General features: G+C 41.3%; 1 protein-coding gene across 1 annotated transcript; it reads right to left on the bottom strand.

The window, feature by feature from the left end:
* Positions 1–8,923: 8,923 nt before the first annotated feature.
* On the bottom strand, positions 8,924–15,434 carry LOC106568210 (serine/threonine-protein kinase TAO3). Its single transcript, XM_014138355.2, has 8 exons — positions 14,736–15,434; positions 13,427–13,663; positions 13,109–13,237; positions 12,789–12,992; positions 12,293–12,532; positions 11,865–12,077; positions 11,367–11,549; positions 8,924–11,272 (listed from the first exon to the last, which is right to left on the bottom strand). Exons 2-8 carry the CDS (start codon positions 13,610–13,612, stop codon positions 11,111–11,113), a joined length of 1,317 nt encoding a protein of 438 aa, XP_013993830.1. The 5' UTR covers positions 13,613–13,663; positions 14,736–15,434; the 3' UTR covers positions 8,924–11,110.
* Positions 15,435–16,387: the final 953 nt, after the last annotated feature.

Below are 16,387 nucleotides of genomic sequence, written 5' to 3'. Positions count from 1 at the left end.
GAGCACATACATTTACAAACAGCGTAACTCAATGGATTATACTATTTGAGGTACTGTAAATGCTGAGTTAACAAATATTAATGTAATAACCTATGCATATGTGAGGTCATTTGTTTTATACCAGTCACAAGAGGTGAACCCACTCTGACACAATTCACTGTAGATAGTACTGTCGCCACCTAGAGTAAGTGGTTGTGAAGTTTTACAGTAAATCGATGCATGCAGTGTTGCAATCTGAGTTTGGGTATCATATAATGATACATTGTTGATTACCTTGTAGTTATACACAGGAGGTGCATGGAGTATAGAAAATACTGTAAAGCTGTGCTCTTGTCAATAGAGGAAACAAAACAGAGTGAGCGCACAGTGGTTGCTTACGTCAGTTAAGACCATTTTCAGGTTCATGAGAAACTCTTGCATGTGGCCTTACGGGAAGCTGTCAACGCACAGGAAGAGTTTCTCAATAGAAGACTTTCACCAGTGCGTAAAAGACAGAGTAAAGAATGGTTCAGAATCACCAAATTAGGCCATGAGACAACATTACCACATCGTGATTATTAGAGGAGCCCGGGGTTGGTTGTCACAGTGCTTATTACTCAAAATCTAGGAGGGGTATTTGGTATTAATTAGGATCCCAATTAGCTGCTGCAAAAGCATCAGATACTCTTCCTGGGGTCCACATGAAACAATACATAGTACAGAACATTATTAGTGGAGGACTGAAATACATACATTTAAAATGTCACACACAACCTACATATCAGTACAAACAGTACAAACAAAGTATTCAGACCCCTTGACGTTACAGCCTTATTCTAAATGGATTAAATTGTATTTTTCCTCTCATCAATCTACACACAATACCCCAAAATGACAAAGCAAAAACAGGTTTTTAGAATTATTTGCAAATTTATAAAAAAAATAAAAAACAGAAATACCTTACTTAAGTATTCAGACCCTTTGCTATGAGACTCAAAATTGAGCTCATATGCATCCTGTTTCCATTGATCATCCTTGAGATGTTTCTACAACTTGATTGGAGTCCACCTGTGGTAAATTCAATTGATTGGACATGATTTGGAAAGGCACACACCTGTCTGTATAAGATCCCACAGTTGACAGTGCATGTCAGAGCAAAAACCAAGCCATGAGGTTGAAGGAATTGTCCATTGAGCTCCAAGAAATGATTGTGTTGAGGCACAGATCTGGGAAAGGTACCAAAACATTTCTGCAGCATTGAAGGTCCCCAAGAACACATTGACCTCCATCCATTCTTAAATGGAAGAAGTTTGGAACCACCAAGACTCTTCCTAGAGCTGGCTACGTGGCCAAACTGAGCAGTCGGGGGAGAAGTGCCTTGGTCAGGGAGGTGACCAAGAACCCAATGGTCACTCTGACAGAGCTCCAAAGTTCCTCTATGGAGATGAAAGAAGCTTCCAGAAGGACAACCATCTCTGCAGCACTCCACCAATCAGGCCTTTATGGATGACTGGCCAGACGGAAGCCACTCCTCAGTAAAAGGCACATGACATCCCTCTTTGAGTTTGTCAAAAAGCACCTAAAGAACTCTCAGACCATGAGAAACAAGATTATCTGGTCTGATCATCCAAGATTGAACTCTTTGGCCTGGATACCAAGCGTCAAGTCTGGAGGAAACCAGGCACCATCCCTACGGTGAAGCTTGGTGATGGCAGCATCATGCAGTGGGGATGTTTTTCAGCAGCAGGGACTGGGAGACTAGTCAGGATCGAGGGAAAGATGAATAGAGCAAAGCACAGAGAGATCCTTGATGAAAACCTGCTCCAGAGCGCTCAGGACCTTCCCAACAGGACAATGACCCTAAGCACACAGACAAAACAATGCATGAGTGGCTTCGGGACAAATCTCTGAATGTCCTTGAGTGGCCCAGCCAAAGGCCGGACTTGAACCTGATCGAACATCTCTGGAGAGACCTGAAAATAGCTGCGCAGTGACACTCCCCATCCAACCTGACAGAGGTTGAGAGGATCTGCAGAGTAGAATGGGAGAAACTCCCCAAATATCGGTGTGCCAAGCTTGTAGCGTCATACCCAAGAAGACTCTGCTGTAATCGCTGCCAAAGGTGTTTCAACAAAGTACTGACTTAAGGGTCTGAATACTGATTATAAATATTTTATTTTTTACGTTATCATTATGGGGTATTGTGTGTAGATTGAGGTAATACTTTTTTTTCAAATCCATTTTAGAATAAGGCTGTAACATAACAAAATGTGGAAAAAGTCAAGGGGTCTGAATACTTTCCAAATGCACTGTAGGTATATTATGGGACTATCCATAAACAATTACTGTTATTGAAAGTAAAGGGAAGGCTTTAAATAAAGCACATTTGTGAGTTCCTAGGTCAATCCATGTGTTAACTAGCATCATAATTAGCATTGGGGGTGTAGTTGAGGGATAGTTGTCACATTGATGTTGGGATTGTATGTCACAATCTGACAACCATCCCCATTTGTAACAATGTACCAAGTAAGCTAAATGGCGTTGAAAAGACTCCTAGTATACTTATTTTAGTGTACATTGAAAAGACATCTATGTTTCAAATGCTTGGAAAGCACAGTACAGTCCAGTAGTTGAATTCAACAGAGTACAGTTGAGTTTAATTCAGGAGAGTACAGTATAGACCAAAGTATAGTACAGTACAGGTGAGTTTAATTCAGTAGAGTACAGAAGGATACAATACAGTACATTATACTGAACTGTACTGTATCCTACTTTGCTGTACTGTACAGAACTATACTTTAATTTTACTGTCTTTACTGTGTTGTACTGAATACACTACTTTAATTTTCTTTACTGTACTATACTGTATAGAACTGAATACAATACTTTTATTTTCTTTACTGTACTCTGCTGTGCTCTACTGTATTCTGTGCTGTCCGAACTTGTGAAACATAAACGTCTACGATTGGTTCCGGTCTGGACCTGCTTGTCAAAACTGTTTTTCCACGTAATTTCAACAACAAAAAAATGCAGTGTGGTGGTGTTGAATCAACGTGGAAAAAGTCATCAACTTCAGGAAATTTAGTATTTTTTTCACTCAACTTTTAACCTAAATGCAAAAACACAGTGATCTTTTTCGTAAATTTCATATGGAATTCACATTAGTTGACAACTCAACCAAATATAAATCAAAACTAGATGTTGAACTGCTGTCTGTTCCCAATGGGCAGTGACTTAACAGGAACCAGGATTGAGATGGGGACCCTTTTTATCCTCATAGAGTATCTTATTTCAACATGGAGTTATGAGCCATAAATATTCATAAATAAATAGTTTTGTAAGCTATACTGGTGCTTAAAAATACACAAAGTGACAACTAACCCCTGTCCCTTCTACCTGTAGTGTCGGTCTCTGTCCCCAGCACCAAACCAAGCCGCACCTCGAAGGCTGTTGAAACCTACAAAAGTTTATTTTGTCAGGAAACTCCTGTTAGCTAAATCTATTTCAGAGAGGCCCTTTTTTCATCAGATGAGGATTGTCCAAGTACTTATCAGATTGTTGTTTATAGCCAATAAAAAAAGCATGCTTCTCCATTTTCAACCACATCCCCAAATATTTGAATGAACCAACCATGACCCAAACAATTATGAATTTTCAGTGATGACATTTCTGAAATGAATCACCAAAGTGGGACAAGTTCTGAAAAGTCATTTATTTTTAAGAGAGCCATTTTGCTCACTCATGACATAATGTAAGAATGATGCATGTTGCTTCATTTCCGCTTGACTCAAACTTTGAAGTCTGTGGGGTGTCATAATCACCTAGCAATGCCATCAGGGGTACGCCAAATAAAATGTGATTCACATTTACAAACAGAGGTTTTTTTTTTTCTCGCCTGAGTAGCCTTGTTTCACTGCCAAAAATAAAAATTAAACCATCTGGTGTTCAGAGAAATAACAACACAATGTCAGATACAGGTAGCCTAGTCAAATAATCAACATCCAATCACATTAACCGTTACTCTCTCGCGGGAATTCCACTAACGCTCCGTATGTAGCCAAACGTAGCTGCTGCTCATTCCGTTTGCTCGAAAATTGATGAATGGTTAAAAAAAAGTAAGGCCCGCATCCATAGAGACACATACCAGCTCTACTACCAGTAGGTGCAGGTGTAGTACTGCTACTACCAGCAGTACTACACCTGCACCTGTCGACGACACAAGTTGTTCTGCTTTAATGAGAAAATCCAATGCTAGTATCAGTAATTCTACATTTGTTGTTAGCCCAGCTAGCATAGACATTGACAGTTGTGAATCTAATGCAGCCGAAGAGCTACTGCCCCCTTACCCGGGAAAGCACCGAACAACAGACAGAGTTGGACCATCGAAAGGTGCAAATATGATGAGAACTACATTGATTTGGGGTTCACTTACACTACTGTTCAAAAGTTTGGGGTCACTTATAAATGTCCTTGTTTTTGAAAGAAAAGCACTTTTTTCCATTTTAAAATAACATCAAATTGATCAGAAATACAGTGTAGACATTGTTAATGTTGTAAATGACTATTGTAGCTGGAAACGGCTGATTAGTTTTTTTATAATGGAATATCTACATAGGCGTACAGAGGCCCATTTATCAGCAACCAGTGTGTTCCAATGGCACGTTGTCTTAGCTAATCCAAGTTTATCACAGACAGAGATGCAAAGAAAAAGCCATATCAGACTGGCCAATAAAAAGAAAAGATTAAGATGGGCAAAAGAACACAGACACTGGACAGAGGAAGGACAGCATCCCGGAGTCGCCTCTTCACTGTTGACGTTGAGACTGGTGTTTTGCGGGTACTATTTAAGGAAGCTGCCAGTTGAGGACTTGTGAGGCGTCTGTTTCTCAAACTAGACATTCTAATGTACTTGTCCTCTTGCTCAGTTGTGCACCGGGGCCTCCCACTTCTCTTTCTATTCTTGTTAGAGCCAGTTTACGCTGTTCTATGAAGGGAGTAGTACACAGTGTTGTATGAGATCTTTCGTTTCTTGGCAATTTCTCGCATCGAATAGCCTTCATTTCTCAGAACAAGACTAGACTGACGAGTTTCAGAAGAAAGTTCTTTGTTTTGAGCCTGTAAAAAAAAAAAAAACACAAATTCTGATGCTCCAGATCCTCAACTATTTTAAAGAAGGACAGTTTTATTGCTTCTTTAATCAGAACAACAGTTTTCAGCTGTGCTAACATAATTGAAAAAGGGTTTTCTAATGATCAATTAGCCTTTTAAAATGATAAACTTGGATTAGCTAACACAACGTGCCATTGGAACACAGGAGCGGTGGTTGCTGATAATGGGCCTCTGCATGCCTATGTAGATATCCCATAAAAAATCAGCCGTTTCCAGCTACAATAGTCATTTACAACATTAACAATGTCTACACTGTATTTCTGATCAATTTGATATTATTTTAATGGACCAAAAAAAATTGCTTTTCTTTCAAAAACAAGGACATTTCAAATGACCCCAAACTTTTCAACAGTAGTGTATATTTGGAGTAGTGCCTTTCCTCAGCCACGGTGTGTTATATGTGTTATATGTGCAAAAGTACTATCTCACAACTCAATGAAACCTTCACTCTTGCGCAGACATTTAGAAGCAAAACATACCAATTTGAAAAATAAGCCACGGGAGTTTTTATTGCAATAATTAAGATTGCTTTCGAGTAGTAAGACATGTATAAAAGCAACAGATACCATTAATGAGAAGGGGCTAGACGCGTCTTATATGGTGAGCTACCGAGTGGCTAGGACAGGCAAGCCCCATACTATTGTGGAGGACTTAATTCTTCCTGCTGCTGCGGATATGGCTGGGACAATGCTGGGGGAAAAGGCCCAAAAAACTATAGACAATGCCCTCATCAAACAACACTGTTTCACGATGCATTAGTGACATGGCAGGAGATGTTTTGAAACAATTACTGCTTCGCTTAAAAGCCAGTGAATTCTATGCGTTACAGCTGGATGAGTCAACAGACGTGGCGGACCTGGCACAGCTCCTGGTATATGGCACAGCTCCTGGTCTGTTACATTTACGGGGGGTCAATTAAGGAAGACATCCTCTTCTGCAAACCACTGGAAACCAGGACAACAGGAGAGGATATTTTGGACAGCTCTGTGACATCAAATGGACTTTGGTGGTCAAGATGTGTTGGTATCTGTACTGATGGCGCAAAAGCCATGACAGTGCTCCCGACGCCACTTGGGTACACTGTAGCATCCACCGAGAGGCTCTTGCTGCCAAGGGAATGCCTGACAGCTTGAAAGACGTTTTGGACAATACCTTGAAAAGGGTTAACTTTGTTAAAGCAAGGCCCCTGAACTCTCGTGTATTTTCTGCATTATGCAATGATACGGGCAACGACCATGTAACGCTTTTACAACATACAGAATCGCGCTGGTTATCACGGGGCAAAGTATTGACATGTTTTTTTTAATTGGGAGACGAGCTTAAAGTTTTTACTGACCATCATTTTCACTTGTCTGACCGCTTGCATGATGACGAGTTCTCACACGACTGGCTTATCTGGGTGATGTTTCTTCTCGCTCAAAGATCTGAATTTAGGATTACAGGGACTCTCCACAACTATATTCAATGTGCGGGACAAAATTGAGGCTATGATTAAGAAGTTGGAGCTCTTCTCGGTCTGCATTAACAAGGACAACACAGGTCTTTCCATCATTGTATGATTTTTTTGTATGCAAATGAACTCAAGCTTACGGACAATGTAAAATGTGATATAGCGAAGGACCTGAATGAGTTGGTTGCGCAATTACACAGGTACTTTCCCGAAACGGATGACACAAACAACTGGTTTCGTTATCCCTTTCATGCCCTGCCTCTGGTCCACTTACCGATATCTGAACAAGAGAGCCTCATCAAAATTGCAACAAGGGGTTCTGTCAAAATTGATTTTAATCAGAAGGCACTGCCAGATTTCTGGATTGGGCTGCGCTCAGAGTATCCTGCCTTGGCAAATCGCGCTGTTAAGACACTGATGCCCTTTGCAACCACGTACCTATGTGAGAGTGGATTCTCGGCCCTCACTAGCATGAAAAGGCACAGACTGTGTGTGGAAAATTATTTAAGACTGAGATTCTCCAATACAACATTGCAGAGTTATGTGCATCCTTTCAAGCACACCCTTGTCATTAACCTATGGTGAGTTATTCACAATTTTCGATGAACAAATAAGGTTTTATATGTAAGATGATTAAATAAAGAGCAAAATTATTGATTATTATTATATTATTATTTGTGCCCGGGTCCTATAAGAGCTCTTTGTCACTTCCCACAAGCCAGGTTGTGACAAAAACTCACACTCATTGTTATTTTTAAATGTATCTGTAATGCTCGGGCGTCGTGGGTGAGGAATCAAACGCAGGAAGCAGCGAATACAGGGTAGTGGCTTTTAATAGGCCAAATGGCGAAAAACACAAGCCACCCCAAACAGTGATGAGAGCGCACACAAAACAAAGTGCCCCAAACACAGGGGGAATTACACAGTCAGCGCAAAAATACAACCAGCGTGTACACAAGCATTCAACAGATAAACGCAATCCCGCACAAAGAAAAGGCGGACCAGCTAATATAAATAGCCCCGCTAATCACCCCCACTCAGAACAGGTGCACACAATCACAAACAGGGGAAAAACAAAAAGGGAATCAGTGGCAGCTAATAGGCCGGTGACAACGACCGCCGAGCGCCACCCGAGCAGGAGGGGGCGCCACCGTCGGTGGGAATCGTGACAGTATCGTATAGCATGTGTGTGGCAGGCTTACAATTATGGCAAAAAACAACATTTGAGAGTGCGCTGACCTTGGTATTAGAGGGGGTATGCAGCTGGAGGTTGACTGTTTGAAGGGGTACAGGACTATAAAAAGTTTGGGAACCACTGACCTACACCATTGCTTTATGCTATATGAATAACATGACGTCTCAATCCTGGTTCCTGTTAAGTCACTGCCCATTGGGAACAGACCTCAGTTCAACGTCTAGTTTTGATTTATATTTGGTTGAGTTGTCAACTAATGTGAAACCTAGGTTTGGTGAAAAAAATACTAAAGTTCCTTACATTTGACTACTTTTTTCAAATCCAATCAGTTTTCCACATTGATTCAACATCATCACATTGAATTTTTTGGTTGGAATGACGTGGAAACAAGGTTGATTGAACCAGTTTTTGCCCAGTGTGTTACGTGAGAATGCATTTACTTATGTACACTAATTTCCCTTTAATGATTATGATCCACATGTCCCCATTTCAACTCAGCAATATTTTTGGAGGTGAGCATTTTATTCTGATTTACATCAGCAGGGACTCTAGTTCTATCAGATGACTGACTGCTTGAGAAAAGTGAGGGGGAACTCGTACGACCACATCCCTGTCAGCACAACTCAGGTAAGGGTAAAGCGCCTCCACCACAACTCCTCTACCATTCATCCCAGGGTACTTTCCATTTGGCCAATGTTTAAAAAGCTGCTGCTGATACCACAGCCAGTCAACACTTCGAGGAACTTACAGTTGAATTCTTGCCAGTGAATACAGACTTGAAGTCAGTGAGAATGTCCCTCCCCTATAGCCAGATCAAAAGAGATGCACAGTCTGCATGGTAAGATGGTAGACCATAGGGCATCGAGGAAACACAGGAAGCACTGCCGTGTAACTTCCCTCACCAGCAGATCACACACAGCACTGTGGGAAATTTGGAGTGTCCCTTCTAGTGAATCTGACATGCTATTATTATTTTTGTATTTCTTGTGACTCCTTACAGTATGCGGTTGTTCTGGTCAATAACACTTTGTCAGGTCAGGGTGTGTACTGTATATAACGCATATGGTAACAATACAGCAAATAAAATAATTGCACATTCACTGACATTGGATGCAGGATGTATGCAGTCATCATGTTTCAAGAGAATCTCTTTTATTTCATCTGTGCCACACAGGAAATGCTGCATGGCTTAGTTTAGGAAAGTCCCCTTTATTCTAGCTAAATACATATTTCTTTATAACTGAAGTCCACATAAACACTTTGGTTCATAACAGGTTTAAACCATTTTCAACCAACCCAAAGAAAATAGCATATGGATCTAAACCATTTGTCAACAAAAGTTACAATCTAAAAAACCTTCCAAACTCAAAATATTTTGCTTTCAAAGGAGTAATTTACAGCAAATTAGGCCTACTAAATAACTTTGACACTTGAATTCTTGCAAGGAGCCATAAGTCTGGGGGTATCAACAATGCCATACTGGGTTGTTCACATTGAAAATATTAGTTGTTTATTCATGTATTTCAAATTCCATAGTTAGTTCTCTTGCATTTGTGTCAGATATTATACCATTCTCAATCTCACTTGCCCAGCCCACCACTATGAAGAGCATGATTTCCATCACTTATCAATGTATAGGGAACAGGAGAGTTTGGAGGCAACTGTCAAAATACCAGGGTTGCATTCAAGAAATCTTTTGAAATTGTTCACCCTGGACACTTTGAAATAGTTTGTAACATCCATAGACAGACATTCAATCTGGTCTTCTGTCTGTGTCACAGGATCACAAAGGCTGATGGTGATATTAGAAATCAAGCACCAAACAATTTCCTTCCCAGTCACTGTAATGGACACATTGTGCAACCTTATGTGCAATAACAACAGTGAACACTGCAAAACATTGTACATCTGGTAGCTAAACAGCTATGACTTGAATGCAACCCAGAACAAAGCAACCACCTGCCAGACATCTTTAAAAAATCTGTATTTACAGTAATTCTGTGATGCCATTAAACTGTTTTTATACAATCTGATAAGTCTGCAGTGATTCGTTTTCACTATGTTGATCTACTGTATTACCATATCAGTTCTATTTGTGACAAAAAAAACACATATTTCCAATTATAATGTGAATTTCCTTCATCAGTAATCGACCAAATCTTCTGTATCTCCTAGTTAGGTTCTCAAATACAAATATTTATATCAAAAGTTATACAGCACAATTCTCACCATTTCCTTTACAATACCTTTGATTAGTGAACATTAAATTATTCACAAATTTGAATGGAACAAACAATGGTGTTGGCCGTGCTAAACAAACATGAAAGAACAACGACAAATCAAAACCGCTTCATAGGCACAACTTAAATAAAGGCATTTGTGAAATTGTCATATCTAATATGGCGCTTATGTTCAGTATCAATAGGCATTAAAACAAAAATGCTATGACCACTTTTATTTACAAACGGCTAAAATCTCTTGACAGATTCATGCTTTACTTCACAACCTGAATGTGTCTTTAAAGTGCATGCAACAATAAGCAGTTTTACTGAGTTGAATCATTGTGATAAAATACACACCTTGATCAAACTGATGCCAATAAATCCTAAATACTGAACAATGGAAAATAAATACCGTAATTGTTTAAAAAAGTGAAGGACTATATTCTTTAGCGCAATATGGAATTAAGTAAAAGCTCTCCATAAAACTGTGTAGATACAACATCTGACACCGTCCCCATACCCTCTTTTAGCTCACAGTATTCACATACAGTATTATTCACATTCTCTGAGAAGAAAGATGAAGCAGCTAAACATCACTGTGTAGTCCGCAGCTCACATTCCACAATCGCAATGCCCCTCAATGTAACATACGCATTAAGCATTATATGAACATGATGGTTAATACTTAAACATATCAAAGTGCTCATTTTTACTAAAATTTCCTGAATTTTATACCAAAAGGAGCTGTGACAGCATGGAGGAAAGAGTCAGTTGTTATTTTTGATAAGCATTAGTTTCTCGTAATCTCCAACCTGTGACTTTTCAGTTACACACACTTGGTTTGTCTTGTGTTTTGAATTAATCTTGTTTTATTTTCCCCCTTTTTAAATTGCACAAAAGTAGTTCCCCTGGCACATGACAGCCCTATGCTGTGATGTGGTATCTAAAAGACGAGAGAGAAAGAGAGAGAGAGAGAGAGTTACCCAGCGTTGTCACTGTGGAGGTTGACCATGGTCAAGTCGACAGTGAGACCGTGCAGGCACGTGTCTACACCATACAGCAGAAGGGAAGAGTCCTCCACACACACATCCATTTTCATCTGTCATCCTCCTTGGGGAAGTCCAGTGATCCTAAGCTCCCAAACCCCAGCTTAGCGCTCTCTGCTTCGAAAGCGTCCATCTCCCTCTCCTGCCGTTCAAACAGGTGCTTGATCCTTTCAGTGCGTTCCTTCTGAAGTGAGGCCAGCTCCTCTTCAATCTGAATCCACAATTGAATATTAAACAATAAAATAAATGAAGTGGTCAGTTTAAAGAGGTGAGTCTGTGTTACTTATAAAATAATCAAAACATACCTTTTGTTCCAGGTGGGCCCTGCGTAAGGAGACTTCCTGCTCCAGCTTCTGCAGCTCCCGTTCATGTTGGGCTTCTGTCTGGGCCTTGGTCTTGTTCTGGTAGGCATCCAGGAGCTCCATCTCCTGCTGCAGCTGCTGCTTCAACGCCTGGCACTCTCCTTGCTGCTCCTCCTCCAGACGCATCTGGAGGACCACAGCGACGAGAGCGAGAGGGGTTAAAAATACATGTAAGTAAAGTAGCCTTGCACGAGCTGGAACGACTCATAGGAGCAAAAGCTTATCTCCTGTTTCTGTAGCGTGAGGCAGCTTGATGTGCAAATACACCACTGGACAGGACACCAGTCTATCGCAGGGCCTTAACCCAATCCATCAAACTTCCGACCTTCCCATCTTAAGTCGGACACTCTAACCACAAGGCCACCGAGTTGGCAAAAAATGTAATGCATGTACCAGCAGAGATTGTGTGACTGTTTGGAGGTTCAGGGTAAGTCCACTTACCGCTTGTGAGGCCATCATCTCATTGATGCTCTGCTCGTACTGCTCGGCCAGGACGGCGAGCTTGCGTGTCTGCTCCTCCTTCAGTGACTTTAGGATGGCTTTGTGCTCACTCTTAGGAGAGACCTCAAGCTGATGGTTCCTCAGGGATTTGTACTGCTTGGTCTGCACCTTACACGTGTCCTGGAACTGTTTCTTGATCTGCATCTCCAACATCTCCAGAAGGACAAATGGAAAGAAAAATCGTAAGAAATATACAATAAGAAACAATAATTTTGCCAGTTTTGGGTGCCGGCTGAGCTTCAGTCTGACCAGGGGTACAACTTTAACTAAAGGGTCTTTGCCTAGATGTACAGACACACAATGATTTATCATTGGCTCTTACTAAACCAAATTTACAGTGCAACAGCTGCAGTATAGATTCTATGCACCTTGAGGTTCCGGGGCTGCTGCCTCTGCTCTAGGGCGTGCTTCCTGTGCAGCTCTCTCTGCCGCCGGCCGTTGTACTCCTCCTGGTTCTCCAACTCGGTCTGGTGCTGCAGGCGGATCAGCTCAACACGGAGCCTCTGCAGTGTCTGCAGCTGCCTGCGCTCCAGCTCCTGAGTGGACTCGTCCTGTCGGATCATCAGGGCCTGCTCCATCTCCTTCTGGGTCTTCTTCTTATTCAGCTCCTGGGACGGGACATATTCCTCATCTTTCCATTTCATTTTAAATATACAGTACTTCAGATTTGTACAATGCAAATTAGGCCATTTAACAAAAGAGGTTGAGATGACTATTTTACCGGGAACTATGAGGCAAAGTTGAAGAAAGTGATCATACAACAGACTGATAAAGAAGGGATATAAAAGCACACATCTATCAGCTTCATGGACCCCGCATGTAGTGAGTTCAGTTAGCTAACTAAATCTCAGAGAGCAACTGTACCTCTCTCATTTGCTCCTGTTCAAACTCGTGCCTCCTGACCAGTGTCCTGCGTTTCATGGCCCGGCAACTCCTGTCATAGACCAGTCTCTGCTGGTCAAGGAGGTGGGCCTCATCATCAGCCTGTGAGCGCTGCACCGTCTCCTTGTGCCTGGACAGACGCTCCTGCTTCTCCTCCTTGGGTGTACTGGGGTCCTCATTCATCTCCTGCAACACCCAGACAAGAACCAGGGCTTAGTGGGTCATGGAAGAAAATACATGGAAAATGCAAACAATTTCACACAAACAAAGAGGAAACATTTGTTAATGATTCATGCATTTACCTCTTTGATCTTCTCTTTACAGAGCCTGTACTCTCTCTTCTGGTTGTCTAAGAAGGTGGTCAGCTCCTTCTTTTGCTGGGCAATGATCTGTTGCTGGATCCTCTTCTCCTCTGCTGTAGCTGCCTTTATCTGTACGGGAACATATTAAATGTTCCAGAATTAAAGGTTTATCACCTCCCTTCGATGTTCTGTTTAAAATTCTGACATTATGCTGAAAGGGCAAAATTCTAAGGATGCTATCTAATCAAGGAATGAGTTTACACCTCATTCCTACCAATCAGGACCTACTGTCCTACCAGCCGACAGTACATCATTCACCTCTTTGTCTGTGTGAACGGCGTGCCGTTTGGCCAGTCTCTCCAGTTCTATGTAAGTGTTGTTGGCGTGGGTCTCCACTTCTTTCTGCAACCGGAGCCTAAGCTCGTCCATCTCCGCCTTCAGCCTGTTCTCCAGGGCGATCAGCTGCTTCTGGTGCTGCCGCCGCATGCGCTTATAACCAGACATCTGCTCCCGCAGCTCAGAGTCCTGCTCATGCTCCTGGATCTACCTGGTGACCTGGACACAGGGGTCAGGGGTCGGAGGCCACAGAGAGAACGGTCAGGGGTGAAAAGCCAGAGGGCCTGTGAAGAAAGACGACTGTAGAATTAAAATGTACTGTATCGTTCAACATGGACGAGTATCCTAGTCATACTCAGTAATAGACCTTAAAATACAGTAGAACAATGTTCTTTGTGAATCTGAAACATAACTCAACATATTTTATTGTCTTTGCAAGAATACCTTAAATGGAATAGAGAGTCCTCACAAAGACTACATACAGTACACCTAAAGCTAACTATAGTATTCATTTGGTTCTATGTATTTGCTCTTACTCTAAAGAGCATTCTCTGAATATCACCCTTGATGTAGTATAACTAAATGAATTCCTGAATATACCAAATATAATCTGCGTTCTAGTCCAACACATGTAAAGTCCAATCATTATAACTAAATATGGCCTCTATTACCACCTATCACAAATCCTGTCATAAATTTGACACATAAAACACATGAAAAGACACATGCACACAATTGTTAATTGGTGGACATTCCTGAGGATTATTAGCTACAGTATCTGTAGATAGCATTTTCCAGGGCAGGAAATAATGCACACTGTTCCTCTTCACTGATTGATCATGGCTGCTTGGCTCAGATTTCATGCTAGTAACATAGCACATGCATCATCAATTATGGTTGCTACATACATGAACATAAAGAGGGTGACTTGACCGTCAATATGGTGTTCCTCATGCTAATATATCTGTCAAGTACATACTGTATATGTAGCCACAAATGGAGCGGTATGAGCCTGGTTTGCAGGCCTACTATTGAATGGTAAAGGTACAGCTTGTAAATAAATAACAAAAGACTTGAAATCATGATAAACCGATATCGAAAGAGATTTGATAGAAATCCAAACGATTACACACGTATAAAAGCACAGGCAGGGGGGGGAAACGGAGGATTGAAAAAATGACACTTATTAACGGGATCCGGTTGCCATGACTACAGATGTGCAGCTGAGAGGACGGAGAGAGAGACCCCCCTTGTTTCTTATGCAAACAGCGGGGAGAGGGAGCCTGCCTACCAAAGATGCTGATGATTTGATGGTGGCAAAGCATTCACAGATCTTGCAGTCGAGAGCCCGGCTCTTGTGAGAAGAAGTAGGCCGCAGCTCTGGCCTGGCGTCCCTGTGCACAGCCTCATCCCTCACGCAAGCATGGTCCTGCAGAGGGGGAGGAAAAGGAGGAGAGAGAGGGGGTGGGCGCTTCCCAGGCCCTCTGTGCTCGCTGTTGCTGCTGCTATCGCTGCCGTGTCTCCCAGCATCCAGCACACATCCTGCTTTAAATGCATCCTTCCCCTGCGTGGTCCCTCGCTACTGCCTGCAGCTCCTCGCTAGAAATGAACAGGGCATCGCAGAGTGATAGCGGGCACCGCCAGGAAGGCAGCAGCTGAAGGCAGTCCTTGTCTCTGGCGTCTCCACTTCCTGAGGAGGAGGAACCAAATGGATCCGGTGGGAAAGGGTGAAATATACAATGCCTATAACATACAATCAGGGCAAAAAGAAGAGGAGGCGAATTATAAAGAGATTGTTGCACTCCTCCCCGAACTCAAAATAAAATAAAAAGATTATGGGCAAATCAAACAGAGATCCATCCAAGGCATATTTCTCCTATGACGATACTAATCAGCTAGATAATTATTATATATTCCAATTAATTTTCAGTCAAAATACATTGTGCTCTTTCTTAGATGGTTGTTTCTAGTGCCTTCTATTGATCTCTCCAGCTCTCACTAGCCATCTTTCACACTCCCACTTTTTTTTTAAAGAGACACTGCAATGTTTCACATACTTGATGGAAGCTGTACAACGATTCTTTAAATTCGTTATATGGTGTGGCTTCCTTCATTTAATAGAATGTTGTTGATTTTTGATACAGATTTGTAAACATTTCTGAATAAACAACAAGGTCATTATAAAAGTCATACAATAGTAGCATTGTAAAAACGAATTAAAACGAATACTAGTTCAGAGGACTGGCTATAGGTAACCTACTGTACAGATAACTTGATTACCCTTTACAATAAAACTTGATTACCCTTTACAATAACTTTCATGAATAAGCCATTATAAATGTGTATATGTGTTTTGTAAATTATTATGCATGCCATAATTGCTTCTGAATTGTAATTATGTTTATACATGCTTAAATGTTTACAAATAACGGCATTTTAATTCATTAATAGGTACGCTGTTTATAAATATGTATATTATTTGTTAAAGCTGCAATATGTAACTTTTTGACCAAATTCACATACAAATGTGAGTTATACAGTGCATTCGGAAAGTATTCAGAGTTCTTGACTTTTTCCACATTGTGTTACATTAGCCTTATTCTCATCATTCTACACACAATACCCTATAATGACAAACCAAAAACAGGTTTTTAGAAATTGTAGCAAATGTATTAAATATAAAAAGCAAATATCACATTTACAGAAGTATTCAGACCCTTTAGTCAGTACCTTGTTGAAGCACCTTTGGCAGCGATTACAGCCTCAAGTCTTCTTGGGTATGAGAGGGAGGTTCTCCCATTCTACTCTGCAGACCCTCTCAAGCTCTGTCAGGTTGGATGGGGAGCGTCACTGCACAGTTATTTTCAGGTCTCTCCAGAGATGTTAGATTGGGTTCAAGTCCAGGCTCTGTTTGAGCCACTCAAGGACATTCAGAGACTTGTC

This window comes from Salmo salar, chromosome ssa13, assembly GCF_905237065.1.
Source record: "Salmo salar chromosome ssa13, Ssal_v3.1, whole genome shotgun sequence".
Lineage (NCBI taxonomy): Eukaryota > Metazoa > Chordata > Actinopteri > Salmoniformes > Salmonidae > Salmo > Salmo salar.
This window is presented reverse-complemented; position numbering and strand designations above follow the sequence as displayed.